At 39.1% G+C, this 16395-nt stretch overlaps 1 protein-coding gene across 2 annotated transcripts; it reads left to right on the forward strand.

Annotated features, from left to right (window-relative positions):
• The first annotated feature begins 2521 nt into the window (after positions 1-2521).
• Positions 2522-16349, forward strand: LOC134542942 (pre-mRNA-splicing regulator female-lethal(2)D). 2 transcript variants are annotated; one of them, XM_063387556.1, is made up of 7 exons: positions 2541-2628; positions 4707-4857; positions 6426-6626; positions 9463-9587; positions 11736-11914; positions 14773-14927; positions 15444-16349. In XM_063387556.1, the coding sequence occupies exons 3-7, from the start codon at positions 6440-6442 to the stop codon at positions 15938-15940; spliced, it is 1143 nt and encodes a 380-aa protein (XP_063243626.1). In that variant the 5' UTR covers positions 2541-2628; positions 4707-4857; positions 6426-6439; the 3' UTR covers positions 15941-16349. The 2 variants fall into 2 exon arrangements, with proteins under 2 accessions (XP_063243625.1, XP_063243626.1); XM_063387555.1 differs by lacking the exon at positions 4707-4857 and having other exon boundaries at positions 2522-2628.
• The last annotated feature ends 46 nt before the right edge of the window (positions 16350-16395 follow it).

Raw genomic sequence — 16395 nt, forward strand, 5'->3', positions numbered from 1 at the left:
AACAGCTATATGACCATTAATTACACTTGTACCACCCCGAGTCACGAGCACGAGACCGAGGGTGGTGACCACTTATGTAACTGATGTGGGTCAGTCTCCACAGAGTCTGGAGATATGGTGGACTCGCTCGGGAATATTGCAGCAGCTGCTGCTGCTGATATGATGATGGTAGTATTGCTTAGTGCCAGCTCTCAAGAGAGCAACTTAATACTCTGAGGAAGGAGTAGACCAGTTCGGCCACAAACAAACATTAAACTCATTTAAAACCCATATCAATTGCTTCAGCACTTCATACAGGATTTATATAAGCTTAAAAATACGATGTTCACGAGAATCAGCCATTTTATACTATGCGATCTGAACAAGCAATTGCTTGAGACATGTCTGCAGTGGTCTTGTCAAAGACGATTTTATTCTTGTTCTTAAGCAAGGTCTCGGTGACTATGAAACATGCTTGTGCGACGGTGTTCTCAATCAACGATTATGATACAAAATAATGCCCTCTCAAAAATAAGAAAAATGTGACTATCATAAGACGATCTTCATCAAGACTGTCTGGTTTGCGATCACATGAGTCACTCAAGCAATGTCTAAATGACACCTTAATATTTAAATAAGAATGCATATGAGGTTCTTGTCGAAGGAATTGCTCAAGACATGAATATGAATACCACCTTTAATGTGTCGTCGTCCCTCCGAAGGCCATAAAGCCCGGCCTCCACCCGCCAGTATTAAACCCCGCTAACGGAACGCAACCCTAGCCCATGTCACGTGAGTCAAGCGAGCCGACGTCGTCGGTGAGTGTTTAAACAGATTACGCCCATATGCCAACACCACAAAACAGTTCTTATGCTTCATTAATTACTGTGAGTAATTAAGTGATTTTTAATTAACAAAACAACCCTTAAGAGTGAAAGTGCATCGTAGGGGTGCAGCGGTTTTCCCCGTGGGAAACCGCAATTAATAAACATTCGGAACATCCCTTGCGGCCTTCCGCCATTATTTAACCACAGCATATTAAATCAACCTAATTCACCTCCCTGTTTTCACCTGCAAATAGCCACTGGAGTAGTCAACAAATGACAGACAGTCTCCAGCTTGACTTTCTATTTTCAAATATTATTAATCTCAATTTTATTATGTATTATTATTATAGGCCTTCTGCCAACTAATTCAGACAGATGTCATTAAGTTACGAGGGTACTAGAAATAATGTCTAATTATAATTATAAATTTGGAATAACGGCACATTAGAAAGTTCGGCGTGTCATGACGCTTCTCCCCCCTCCCAAGCCGGCACAAAGCGGCAGTAGAGTTTTACTCACGGGCTGGGGCGGACATGTGATCCCGCGGGGAGACTTCAACTTTAGTACTCCTGATTCTTCATACTGGTAAATATCATAATTCATTAAAACCTCTTTTTCCTCTCCCTGCGTGCCCCCGTGCCCGTTTCTGGTGCAGGGCTTAACCCGGCCGCGTTAATTTTTGCTCGTCGCGCAACAACGGTTCGCGACACAGTCACTTTACGGTCCGGGCCGACTCCCGCGAACAGAAATTAATATAATTCGTTGAGCACACGCCTGCTGACTTCAAACTTAAAGACTTGTCTCTTAATATTACCTTCGTGGGCCCGCGACTCTCACAGGTGAGCCCGGGCACGAAGCTAGTTCCAGTTCATCACGGGTGTGGCCGATAACCCACTCAAACGCTTCGACGACCCTCAAACCCATGTAGGGATCTTATTTGCAAGTGCCGCAATGTAACACGTAATTAATTATTCAGTGCGAGTGTGTGTAGTGCCAGCGTATTTTGTCAAGTGTAATTGTGTAACTTGTGCCCATCCACACTTTGTGAGATGCGGAATTAAAAACCAGCACCTAAATACCGTTTTCTTTATTTCGCAGACGCCTCCTGAACAATTAGGTAACAGTCCTCTAAACTGTTTAGGGCCAGTGCGTATTAAAAGCAGGGACTTCCTCCCACCATTAACAGCCGCCGATCCTAGTGGAACACGCAGGGGCAAAAACCCACGACCACTTCGGTTAATCCTCGAATTAACCTGGCGCCCGCCGGAGATTTCCTATAGAGCCACTGAAAACCACTAGGACCACCCCGGGTCTCGATCACGAGACCGCGGGACCGCGGGTGACGGCAAATGTCACGACTAAATTCGTGACTTTGTACAGCTCGAAATATCATTTAGTAAATATCTCGGGGTAAAATTTTGTTATCAATCAAATTATACAAGACAGCTATAGGAATATATTTAAAGGAAAATTCGTTACATAAGCATTTGTAAAGAAAATACAAACAGATGACGGATGGACATGATGGTTCATTTAGAGTCAACCTTTACTATCTATCCATTTCATTATATACTATGCATTAAGGAAGCCAAATTTGAAAATAATTGATAGAAATTGTTTTTCTTAAAACCCCTTAAAACAAATATATGGCATCTTTCAGACTTTTATCCAGTACACATACTGAATTTTTGAAGATAACTGTGTAAAGATTATTGATTTAGTACTGATAGATTACGGAAAGCAACATAGTGTTTGTTTATTACATTTGTTTACATCAATAATGTTACTAAATTATATATTTTGAACGTGGTTTTCTTGTTAGGTAAGATAACTTAAGCAGGTTTTTGTTTTTGTATTTTAACATGCAGTTGAAAATATTTTCTATTAAGAATTACGTGGTAGGATCTTTTTAACTGCTAAGCAAAGTGTAAATAGGTACACATGTAATCTATTGTAATGTACCAAGGTCTGAAGTCTGGAATAAAGCACTCTCTCATTTATGTATGCAAAAGTGACTAAAGTGGTCTTAATAGCATGTGTAATTATTGCGTAGTTTTTTTGGGGTCTTTTGAAATGACTTTGTACCATCCATTGGGACTTGATTTGTCGGTAAATATTTACTTGGGCGGTATTTCCGAAAAAAAATGTTAAAAATCCGAAAATACCTTTATATAATGCTCTTCAACTTCCTCTTTTCATTAAAAGCGGCGGAGATTAGAAATTCCAAATACTTTAGGAGATATCGAATTTTTAAATTTCTTCATATGTAGTTGAGCGGTATTTGCGAAAAAAAAATGTTAAAAATCCGAAAATACCTTTATTATATGCTCTTCAACTTCCTCTTTTCATTAAAAGCGGCGGAGATTAGAAATTCCAAATACTTTAGGAGATATCGAATTTTTAAATTTCAGCACAAAACCAGCGCATTCCTGTGGCGTGCGTGGATAATTGTTACTTGTTTACGTACGAGTATTTTTTTTTATTGGATAATGATGTCACGTGATTGTTCGTGATAGGCCAGAATTCAAATTAACTAATACGTGATTATTTAGTTCAATTATTGTTTAAAACGGTGTTTAATTACCGCCTCCAACTTAGGTGAGTTTTTAACGTTTCTAATTTTAAAGTCTTATTTGTTATTTTGATATTGTTGCGCAAGTAATAAGTAACAAAAAAATTTACCTCAGTTGTTACTGTACATCCTTTGTTACGGGTTTGTTAGGTAAGGTCAGTTACATTATAAATAATTTAAAACTAAGGAATAATTAAAATTAATTCACATTATTTTTAATATCACCTTAGTTTAAAAGTATTTATAATGTAACTGACCTGACCTAATCGACCATTTTAGTTTACTGTTCACCCTTTGTCCGGGTTTGTTTGGTCAGGTCAGTTACATTATAAATATTTTAAAACTAAACAGCCATTAAAATTAATTCACAAAATAATTTTTAATGTCGGCTTAGTTTGAAAGTATTAATAATGTAACTGACCTGACCTAATCAACCATTTTATTAATTACGCATTCACGATTCACGTATTCACGTCTCACGAACACACGGCAAAATAACAAAAATGGCGCCGCTCGAATGGTTCCACATGTCTTGTATTGCAAAATTAAAAAATTCGATATCTCCTAAAGTATTTGGAATTTCTTATCTCCGCCGCTTTTAATGAAAAGAGGAAGTTGAAGAGCATATCATAAAGGTATTTTCGGATTCTTAACATTTTTTTTTTTGCAAATACCGCTCAACTCTAATGATGAAATTTAAAAATTCGATATCTCCTAACGTATTTGGAATTTCTTACCTCCGCCACTTTTAATGAAAAGAGGAAGTTGAAGAGCATAAAATAAAGGTATTTTCGGATTTTTAACATTTTTTTTCGGAAATACCGCCCAAGTAAATATTTACCGATTTGTCCTTCCAAATTTTAACATCTGCTCGGTGGCAAGGAAGTTTAACCCTAGTTACGTCTCAACGTCCTCCTTAACTCCTTCACCCCTTTCTACCTTTCTAAAGCTCTTATTACTGCTATCCAGACCACAAAAAATAATCTCTTTTTCTCTTTCTGTCCTCCAAAACATTTAAAGATTGTCCATGGCGTCTCTTCCTCCTGTTCATCCTCTGCGGGTCTGATTCCAAGCTCTCCCCATCCTCCATAATCCATAACTAGAGACTTGCAAAATTTGCGGTTTCGATGGCCTCAGGATTTACTGCACATACCCCTGTACACTTGGGCAAATAACGCAAGTTCATTGGCTGCCGACTTGTAAGTCGTCTCAGCTGGTTTGTATTTTATTTGATCCTTCTTTGGTTGAGGGTTTATAACTGGTTGAGATTCGTCCAGATGAACAGTAAGCCAATAGCCTATCACCGAATGAATCCGCAAATTTTTCAGGTCTCTATCCATAACCAACCTGCACAGCCTCACCAGCCTTTGGAACAGCATCTGTGTTCAAGAATTACCGAGTGGGCAGGATTGAGCTGCAGTGGCGCGAGAAAAGTTTTTAAACCACGCAGTGTAGTACCTGGGGCAGCTCTAGGGCCTGGTAAGCTGGGCAACCACCCAGGGTCCTGCACCAGGCTTTTTATCACGGTCACCTGTTTTGTCAAATGTTTGTCATCAAATTCATTAGTACGTAAACATAATTTGGTAAATATGTAGTGTACAGATTATTGTCAAAAAATTTTTTAAAAATCTGAAATAACTTTCAGTATATGCTCTTTTACGTCCTCTTTTCATTACAGCCTGCGGAGATAAGAAATTCCAATTACTTTTGGAGATATCGCCGTTCTTATTTTGCTATACAAGACCTATGTAATCATTTGACCGTCGCAATTTTATATTTTGCCATGTGTGCATGAATGCCTAAATAACAGAAATTTTCCATTAGGTAATGTTAGTTACATTATAAATACTTCAAAATAAACGGAAATTAAAAATAGTATCAATTAATTTTACTTGTATAGTTTTAAGTATTTATAATGTAACTGACCTGACCTAAAAAAATGGGACAAAGGGAGATTAGGTCAGGTCAGCTACATTATAAATACTTTGAAACTGAACGGACATTAAAAATAATAAAATTAATTTTAATGGTTGTTTAGTTTTAAAGTATTTATAATGTAGCTGACCTGACCTAACAAACCGGGACAAAGGATAAGCAGCAGGAACTCACGTAATTTTCTTTTTACTTATTACTTGCGCAACAAATAAAACATTAAAATTTGAAACGTTAAAAACTCACCTAAGTTAGAGGCGGGTACAATTCCTTTGCCATTAATAGAAAATAATGATGTTGTTCACCTACGTCGCGAAAAAAAAAAAATTTCATACTCGTAAACAAGCAACAATGTTGAATGCAGCATGAGTGCACAGGATGAAAATTAAAAAAATCAATATCTCCTAAAGTATTTGAAATTTCTTATCTCCGCCGGGTTTAATGTAAAGAGGAAGTTAAAGAGCACAGAATAAAAGTATTTTCAGAATTTTAAAATTTTTTTTAACAAATATCGCCCAAATATGAAAATTAAAAATTTGATATCTCCTAAAGTAATTGGAATTTCTTATCTCCGCAGGCTGTAATGAAAAGAGGACGTTAAAGAGCATATAATGAAAGTTATTTCAGATTTTTAAAAAAATTTTTTACGATAATCCGTACACTACATATTTACCCATAATTTAGTTTAATTATTATATAGGGCTAAAAATATATTTTTTTTGTTTTCATTATTCATTTATTTTACTTTAAAGATACAAAAAAAAATACAAATAATTAAGTTCCTGGTTGGCTTAAATACGTTGTCCTAAAAGAGTTTATTTTTCAATTGTTTTGGTGGAGAGACTCCTAACCCCCCCTCTTTTTTTATGGCTATTCCATAGCACCAGACTCCTCTGTAAGGGTCCTCTTCATAAAGTTAGGGCCGTTACTGCCTCTGCTTGTTTGTGTAGGTGCCGTTGATTGATAGTCAATCTAATTATTGACGTGATAAACCATGGCTGATCATATGGAGTATGAACATTGCATCTGCTTTTAATATTCAATGCAGGAATTTAGGAAAATGTGTATTTGAGCATGGATTGGCTTTAAAATGGTTGATTTTTTTTTTGTGTCAGGAAAGAATTAAAAGATGTCGGAGGATACCAATCCACCTGCGGAGAATGCTGCCGGTACTCCTCTGGCCGGCAAACAGCCCCGACGACAGAAGTTCACCGAGCAGCAGTTGGCAGCGCTTCCACACGAAGAGTTAGCGAAGAGCTGGCAAGACCTTGATATGTACGCTGACTATCTAGAAGCTCAGCTGTCTGCTCAGGAAGGTGATTCAATCTGGTTTCTAAGGTTCTTTGGATTAAAAAATAAAACACGCTTCTAAAACTTTGTTTGGTTTTACGTTGGTTTTGTTCACAATATATTTAAGTTTTTGGTAGTTAATTTAACCATTTGCTAAAATTGGGAAAATTCATAAACATCAGGTTTTAAGCAAGTTTTAAGCAACTTATAATAATGTAAAAAAATCATCAAAATAGTGTGTGTTTTTTGTACTTTTTATTTTTTGACTTTGGGTGAATCAAATATTGAAAAATTCTATATGGACTGGTTTTTTGGTGCAAATAGTTTGATTTAATGAAGTTCAGTTTTTTTATTTAAAAAGATCACAAGAAACTGTTGACAGACACTTAAATCTTTTCACTCTGTGTGGCAAGCCGCACATACTGTGATTAAAAATTAATGAAAAGTAAACATTAAAAAAGTCTTAATAAGAAACAAAACATCAAATAGATGTAGATACACTAGCTACATATCTACAGAGTGTTTGGAAATTGCAGGGTATAAAATAACAGGGGGCAGAGAATTCCCAAACAATAAATTTTTGTTACGGAATGTAAGTCCAGTGATGCAACTCTTCATAGTTTCAGGCACGAACAGTAGCGCACGTATTTGAATTTCACACCCATGTCGGAGCACCACTCCACTAGCTGAGAAGGGCGCATGATTGCAGCACAGTGATGTTCAAGTGTCCGCTGGAAGCAGGCAACGAGCCAGGCGCAAATATCAAGATTTAAGCCGGAAATTAAAATAGCGTGTCACGTCCACCCGTCCGTCGCTGGTCCGTCCATCATTCGTTCGCCCGTCAGTCGCTGAGCGATTTATAACACCGCTCGTCCGTCATATTATTTTTCCATTTCAATGCTGACAACTGTTGAGAAAACTTAAATTTTGGGAAAAAATTATCTTATGTAATTATATTAGTTGACAATCATGTAAGCAAATAATTATAACGTATTAAACTGAAATTTTTTTTCACCCTGGTATTTATTTTCATATTTCCAGAGTTAGCATTCATAAATAATGAATACACTTCTGAAACTCGAACCATTTTTGTTTCAAAAAACAGCTTTTTAAATGTGTTCAAACGGCTGAACAACTAAACAAATTTTAATATTGTCTAATATAATAAGATTTAACGTGCGCAAACCTAGCTGACATTTCGAGGTTATAATTTTACCTATCCGTCCCTCAAAAGTATGAAGTTACCAAAGTTACCAATTTGGTCTGAGGATTTTGGAAATACATTGTCTTGTTGTATTTCTTCTTCATCATCTGATAATTTTCAATTCTTACTTATAAGAAAAAAGTAACTAATAGATGCCATTTTGGTTTCAAACATTTTTGTCATCAATTTTTTTTTATATCATTTAATACTAAATATATATTGACTGTTTGAACATAGCACATAATTGATGAAATCCCTTGTTATTTATTGTGATCAACTGCTATGAATAGTTTCTCCTGTGAAATAATATTTGATGTTTCAAATTTGTATTTTTTCTTCAGAATGAATAAAACTTTAATAAAAGCCTACTGTCAAAATACACTATTTTATGTTTTAGAAATTTCAACAAATAGTGAAATAAATTTTTTTTATTGCTTGTAATGTTTCCTATGAATTCTATTAACAATCAACTTGCAATTGTTGTTGTATCAGTAGGGACAAGATTAGGTATATGGTGAAATGAAATAAAGCACTGAAATACAACAAAAAAATCATGAAATTAATCGGCATATTTAATCAACTCAGGTTACAAAAACTTTATCTTTTAATATATTAAATTCAATTACGTAATGTAAATTATTTAGCATTGAGTTAGTACAGATGTTGTTACGATTATAGATTTGAAAATTTGCTTTTTTTTAATTTGCAACTTTTATTAGTAACTAATTTTCACATTGCAACATTGGTACATTTTTCAAATGCACATAAAATCTTTTGATTTATTTTTATTGTTCCCAGTAGTTAGCTATGCTTGTTACAAATTATTATAGGCCTATTATAAAAGTGGATCATGTATCAGTCAAAATTACACTGTTTTGGTGAAGTAAGTAGTATTGAAACAATCTGCCACAGTGACACTGAAATCTCTTATTCAAAAAAAAAATGGAATTGGACTTAAAATAAAACTGTAAAATCTTTTCTCTACTCATCAGGGTGAAAGCAAGTTTTGAAAAAAAAAATTTCTTTTAAACTCACCCAGGGCTTCCTTTGTTCCCAAGCCGCAGGTATTTTGACCTCCCTGCCCCTCTGGACAGCCCTGGGTATACTAAAATCAGAATTGTAATGCTTAACCGCCCGGCAGTGTGACTCCAGCGACAGTGGGCGGGTGCAGTCCAAGCGTGCGAGAGAGAGGGAGACTGTGTGCTGCGCCTGACCTTTGAATATACATACTGTATAGAAGTCGCGAGTGGATAGGATTACTCTACGTTTTTTCATGAGCGTATGATGAGCAGCTTGGGAACTTCGCCGCTGCAGTGCGCTGCCGTAACGCCCTGTATCGTCTTAGTTCTTATTTACACGTTAGAGCGCAGCTCTGTTGCCCGCTGTCATTCCCCGCACCCCTCACCTATCATTCACTGCAGCTCACGGTCGTTCAGCGGGAGGGGGAAGGGGTGTTTGAAGAGTTTGACACTTGTCCGCTAGGGACCACCACAAGTCGATGCCCTAGAGATGGTGGCGATTGCGGCGGTGAATTAACCAACTACCTCAAAACTGTATTAGAAATTTTAACCTGGGCTGGCGACTTCTATACAGTATATATATTCAAAGGCCCGTCGGTGATGCGCGGGGGAAAGCAGGGGAGGTTGGTGGGCTTGCAGGGGAGACGGCGGCGGCGCGCGAGGCGGAGGAGCGAGTCCGGCAGCAGCACCTGGAGAGCGCGCACCGGGAGAAGGTCCTGGTGCGGAGACTGGCCACCAAGGAGCAGGAGACACAGGAGTACGTGGTGAGTGGGCCCCTCGCCGCCGCCGCTGCCCTGCGAGTGATAACGTGGAAATTTCAAAATTAAGGTTTCAAGGCAACTCTTACCCAGTGGCGGATCCGGAGGTTCACCTCGGACGGTGGCACTCTAGGATTTCAGAGTAGCCAGAGAAAAAAAAATGTCTTAAAATTACTAAATGTTTGTATTTAATCTACTCACACTGCACATAACATCCAACCACCAGATTTTATGATTCTACAAGAAATTCATTAATTACATTAAAATATTTTTTTTTTGGTTTCAGAAACAATCATTTTTGTCGGCAATGTTAATGTAGCAGACAACTGGTTTCTCGGGGGGTGGGGGAGGGGGGGGGGTACTTGCCCCTGGTGCCCCCCATTGGATCCGCCACTGCTCTTACCACGGGTCAAGAGAGCGGGCTGTGTAGGACAATATATATATATTTTTTTTGGCAGAAGTTGGGTATCCACTGACATCAGAGATGCTCGGTGTTGAATGTTAATAGATATTGCCATGCAAATGGTATCCCTCGCCAGTTTACTAAAGGATCTGTGGGCCGATATAGGTCGAACTTTTTTTATGGCAAGAAATTCTGTAACTAGGAAAAGGAAAGATCAGCCTAAGCTCAAAAGCTTGATAAGTTTTATATTTTTGGGGGGTATTTAAAAAAAAAAATAATTCTGAGAATAATTTCTTTAATTTTCCTGGCAAAATCTACAGCATGCACGAGAAAGATTGTAGGTTACAACGCTCTGTAGTTCGATGGATAAGTGTTGCTGGAAGGAACCGGCAGAGTCAAACAGTAGGCGGAGTCCAACGGAACCAGACAGCACCGACTGCACGGCCCAGTCACGTGTCGACTGTCTTCAAAACATCAATTTTCATTATGATGCTTTTGTGTGTACAGATCTGTGTTTCTCAAACTGGTGGAGAGTGTCTTTTTTTTAACGAGCTGATGCAATAGTTGGCCAGTTGCATAATAATATGAGAGAGAGACAGAGTTTGCAACCGCAATATTTTAATGCCCGTGTTTATTATGATTGGACGAAAATTACAAGTCATTAATAGAATTCTTAGTAAACTTTATAAGTAGGGACAATATTGTATGGTTTTATTTTTAGGACAATTTTGTTTTTTAAAAAAAAGATTACATTGTTATTGTTTTTATTTTACATATCTTTATTCATAAAAAAAATGCATTATTCAACAAATATGAACCTAAAAAAGTTCTTAGTACTTATTTCAACAAAATAGTCTTATTTTGATAAGACACATAATGCTCATATACAGTAAAATCATTAGTAATAGTAATAAGTATATGTCTAGAACAGAACTACTAAAAAAAAATAAAAACAGTATCTGCAAATTTTTGGTGTTGGAAACTTGTGCCGTCATTAATGTAAATTCCTTTTTACTAATGAAAGAGCTGCAAGACCAAACAATATAATATTAAATTCTTTCCAATCAATTTAGGTCATACATTCTGGTACAAAATGTAATTTAAGTTAAGTTTTGTCAAATTGTTGATTGATTCATTTTTATAGTTACATATTTTGGAGCTTAGTGGCGTGCTAACTTGCATTTTCGGTGTTGAATAATGTTGAATTGGTATGCTTTGCGGTGTTGTTTTGATTTTGTCTCGCAGTTCACCACATAGTCTCGTCCCTACTTGTAAGCAGTGGCGTAGCTAAGGTGACTGGCGCCCCTGGCCAGAACTGAAAATGGCACCCCCCCCTCTTGGATTGAAAAAGAGTTGGGGGGAGGGTTCTGAAACGCGAAACCGAACATCGTCCCCCCCCCCCCCCTTCCAATGCTCCGGCGCCCCTAGCGGGGGCCATCCCTGCCACCCGCTTGCTTCGCCACTGCTTATAAGTAATGTGATTTACTCAAATATCACTTTTACAGTTATTGGCCGCAGTGACATTTAAAGTCTTAAGAATTTTTTTTTTTTTTTAGTTCTGGGTTTTGTTGTATAATAAATGTTAGGGAGTGGGGAAGGGAAAAATTATTTTCGCGTGGGTCCTGGGTTTCTCTCGACGGCCCTGCTGCGTGGCAAAGGTTTCTCTCGACGGCCCTGCTGCGTGGCAAAGTGCTTCCTCCTGTGGGTCCCGGTGACGAGCGCTCGGACCCGTTGCCCCGTTTCCCCGACAGAGCCAGATCGCTGAGCTGAAGGCGGCGCAGGCCCCGGGGGCGGTGGCCCTGCGCTCCGCGCTCCTCGACCCGGCCGTGAACCTCTGCCTGCAGCGGCTGGCCCAGCAGCTCGCGGCGTCCCGCGCCAAGGTCGAGGAGACGCAGAACGAGCTGAGCGCCTGGAAGTTCACCCCCGACAGGTGAGGCGGTGCCCGCGTTCAAACACTCGTTACTCTGCCTGAACTTTGTTTGTAACATTGCTTCAAATGAAGTTGGACATACATAAGTACTGTAAATTAATTTTAACGGGAATAGAGTCTTGTTTAAAATGGTGGTCAACAGCACTTTTACCCATGGGCGTCGCAACCTAGGGGACGGGGGGGACATGTTCCCCCCAATAATAAAAGTCTTCAATTTCATCCCCTCCAATAGAATAATATATTTAGTTTCGTAGTTATATTAAAAATATGATTTCTGTGATATAACCCATATGTTGCTCATGGTGCATTTAGTCCAATCGTGGTAATGTGAGAACTGTGTTTTTACAAATTTGTTCTCTGAAAATATTTTTTATAAAAAATAAATTATATATTGCACCCAACTATAATTAGAATATTTAGGAAAGAAAATGCCTATATACCACCTTTTTGCACCTTTAAACCCCAAATTTTCCCGGGGAAGGACCCCCGGAGCCCCACTTTTTTTTTCCAGGGGATGGATATTCCTCAACAACTAAATAAATTGCAGTTCCCCCCCCCCCCCCCCCCCAAAAAATATATCCTTGCGACGCCCATGCTTTTACTTGATTGGAAAACTAATTATTTTTATTAAAATACTTTCTTAGGGAAAAAAGTGTTTGACTAGCGCTGTTTTGATTAGCGATCTGTTTTACTGAAATGGATTAGGGCGTTACTTCGAGGGGCGAGTGTTACAAGTGTTAATCTAGATATTTGGGATGGAAAAAATTTTAATCAGTTTTTTTTTACATTGGGGATCACCAAACGTTATGTGAAATGGGGATCGCAGGTTTTTGCGGCCATTGCCTGAACTTGCTCAGCTAGAACTTACAAGCCAAGCAATTTCAGCATGTAAAATTATGGGGCAATTGTAATTTTTGCGATATTGAAGCACCGAACATTAAAACTCATAATACATTAGACTCCTGATTATCTGGGATAATGACTCTTAAGGGGTCCACAGATAACTGAAAAAAACTGTTAAAGGAATGTAAAAAAAAAATTAAAATTTTTATCCCAAATATCTAGACACTGTAACACACCCCTCGAAGTAACACCCTAATTCATCCCAGTAAAACAGAGATCTAATCAAGACGGCGCTAGTCAAACACTTTTTCCCACAAGAGAGTATTTCAATCAAAATAATTAGTTTTTCAATCAGGTAAGAGTGCTTGCTGACCACTGTTTTAATCAAGACACTACTCCCGTTAAAATTAATTTACAGTACTTATATATGTCCATCTTTTTTTGAAGAACATTAAAATAAATGTTGAATAACATTTTAAAAATAACCAACTTAAAATAAAATATATAAAGTCATGTACCACCTTGTTTACATAATAAGGTATTTTGTATTTTGTAGATACATATTATTTACTGCCAATTTCGAATACTCAGTCAAATGGGTTCAACCCTAGTATGTATGTAAGTGTCAAGTTGAATACTATCACTTTTTCCTTGTATTTCTATAGTTGAGGCTCTTTGGTACGATGTTATATATGATTGCATAGAAGGTCTGAATAGTTGCCTTGATAATTAACATGGTTGACATTAACTTTGGGAAATTCTTCCAACAAAATATGTCTCAGTATAATATAAAATTGAGTAAAGATAAAAATAAAGAGAAAAATATACTTTATTGATGCGGCATGAGAATACAGTGATGGAGGTTTATGAGAGGCCATTAACAATTGGTAGGGACAAGATAATTTGGTGAATTGCGATAAAACCAAAATCAAAACGAAAGGCTTGTCAATACACCATGTAACACCGAAATTAAAGTTCAGACACCACAAAGCACCGAAATGCGATTGAAATCATGAAACTAATTAGCATTTTAAATCAAAACTTAATGATGAATACATAATATTTTAAATATTAAAATCGATGAAAGTAATTTATTTAGCATAAAATTTGTACCACATTTTATATTAAAAAAAAAAATATTGGAAAAAGTTAACTTCCTTTTAATTTTGGCAACTGTTATTAGTTACTAATTTTTTATACTATGATGTTAGTACATCATAGTAATCACAAAAATCACAAAAATACTTTACAAATTTATCTTATGTGTTCCAAATAGTAAAGACACTCTTATTACAAATTGTTATATTGTAAAAGTGCATCAAACTTAAAAAAAAAAAAAAAAAAAAAAAATCGAGAAATTAATATCATGGAACATTTAAGTGTCATATTTGTAACGCTATCTTTTTTAATCAACAGATTTCATAAAAAAAATATTGCGTGGAGTCCCTCTGTGCGGAAGAAGTGAAAATTCGTAATGTGGATGAAAATAGGAAGGAGTAGAAATTGATTTTTAGTGCAATCATATTGTATCAAACCAAACTAAAAAAAAAAACAAGTAAATGAAATAATGAATATTATAAATTAAAATAGAACAATAAAATAGAACAATCAGTACGTATTTCAGCTAATTTGACGACGCTCACACTGTTAACTTCGCTGCATAGCAAGAATACCACGCGCATGTGCTTGGAATATTGGACGCTACTCGTTGCTAACGCTCGCACTGGCCTGTAACAGGTACATATACTACGCGCATGCGTTCGAGTGCCACGCATTCACTCTCGCCCTCTCTCTTCCTATTCCCCCCTCCCCAGGAGCGTTGAACGTTTTAACGCAACAGTGCTTTCGTACCCCCCTCCATGGTAGCGTTGAACGTTTAACACAACCTTGTTTGGAAGTTGCATTAGAAGTTTCACTTCAAAAAAAATTATAACCATGATGAAATCTTGTCTCTACCAGTGTGTGAAGTGTGAGCTGCTGTGTGCAGTGCGTGACGTAGCGTGCGTTGTCCCCAGCAACACGGGCAAGCGGCTGATGGCGAAGTGCCGGCTGCTCTACCAAGAGAACGAGGACCTGGGCCGGATGGTGTCCAGCGGCCGCCTGGCCAAGCTCGAAGGAGAGCTCGCCCTGCAGAAGAGTTTCAGTGAGGAGGTCAAGAAGTCGCAGTCTGGTAATCACCGTAAAGATTTCGAAATATTCCATTTTGAACCTTTTCTGTCTCGTTTCCAAGCATCGTTTCTGAGCGACCACACATTTTTTTTTTCCAAAATTTCGAAGAAAGTATTTGATGTCGGCTTTGATGAATTCTCGTTGTTTACAGTTATGATACTTCCATTGAAGTTATGATACTTCCCAATTTTTGTTGACTAGTGCTGTCATATTCATGTTGAGGTCGGAAACTTTTCAGACAACCCTCGTAGTTGCCCTGAGCGTGACGAGAAGACTGCGCGCCAATTCAGAGCCTTGCGCTTGGAGGAGATGCCGCGCTAGAAGCACCAGCAGGCTTTGCACTTATATAATCTCACCTCACTGACACAAGTACGCTGCCGACTAGACGAACCTCTTGAGGAAACTTCCCGGTATTTTTCCTGGAATGATTTCGAGGAATCGGGACGGCCGGGCCGGGATTGTCTGTCTCACCGCCGCGTCGGTGTCGTGCATGTGTGTGCGTGCGTGTTGCCCGCAGAGCTGGACGAGTTCCTCCAGGAGCTGGACGAAGACGTGGAGGGCATGCAGGGCACCATCTACTACCTGCAGCAGGAGCTGCGTCGGTCCAAGGAGGCGGCGGCGGCGCTGCAGGCGGAGGTGGCGGCCCTGAAGGGCGCCGGGGCCTCGGTCCCTCCCCCCGAGGCTCCGCCCCCGCCGGCGGCGCCGCCCGTCGACGAGGACTCGAGCGGCTCGGCGGAGCTGATCCTCAAGGTGGCGGCGGACGAGCTGGGCGCGGACGGGGAGTTCGAGGCGGAGGCGGGGCCAGACCCGCCCGCGGACGGCGACGGCGAGCGGAAGAGGCCGCTGGTGGACTGCGGCGACAGCAGCGGCGACGACAGCGACAACGTGCCGCTCATCAAGAAGGTGCGCCGCGACTCGGAGATCTCGCTCCACTACGACGAGGACGAGGACGAGGACGAGGAGACCAGGCTGATGAGCTCCGGCCCCAATGACCAGGGCAACGCGCCGGAGTAGTGTGGTCCCACTTCACGCGTTCACTAGCTAGCTATGTACTGATCAGGGGCGCAACAACTAAATTTCCAAAAGAAGGGGGGGGGGGGGGGCAATATACCTTTTTATAAAGAATCAATAATCTGCCCTGTTGAAGCGCGGGGTCCGGGGGGTCCTCCCCCGGGAAAATTTGTATTTCAAGGTGGAAAATGGTGCTATTTAAGCAGTTTTACCATCTAAAAATGTATTACACAGCACTTTCTTTGCCCCTATTTGCCCCCACTTCAAGGTTTCAGAGGGGGGTGGGGGGGCAAAATTCCCTTGCCCCCCCCCCCCTCCCCCCCTGTTGTTGCGCCCCTGGTACTGATGGACTCTTTGTGTACAATATGTGGATTAGTGATGTCACAAATACATTTACAACTGCATTATTTCATTCTTTATGGTTGTTTTCTTTATTTTTTTTTATAATATCCCCATTT

This window comes from Bacillus rossius, assembly GCF_032445375.1.
Source record: "Bacillus rossius redtenbacheri isolate Brsri chromosome 9 unlocalized genomic scaffold, Brsri_v3 Brsri_v3_scf9_2, whole genome shotgun sequence".
Classification (NCBI taxonomy): Eukaryota; Metazoa; Arthropoda; class Insecta; order Phasmatodea; family Bacillidae; genus Bacillus; species Bacillus rossius.

Bases quoted from the DNA above. Each gene is read 5' to 3' on its own strand.
- LOC134542942 (XM_063387555.1), top strand. From the start codon at position 6,440: ATGTCGGAGGATACCAATCCACCTGCGGAGAATGCTGCCGGTACTCCT. The intron at 9,588-11,735 runs GTGAGTGGGCCC...TTTCCCCGACAG, and splicing joins AGGAGACACAGGAGTACGTG to AGCCAGATCGCTGAGCTGAA. The intron at 11,915-14,772 runs GTGAGGCGGTGC...CGTTGTCCCCAG, and splicing joins TGGAAGTTCACCCCCGACAG to CAACACGGGCAAGCGGCTGA.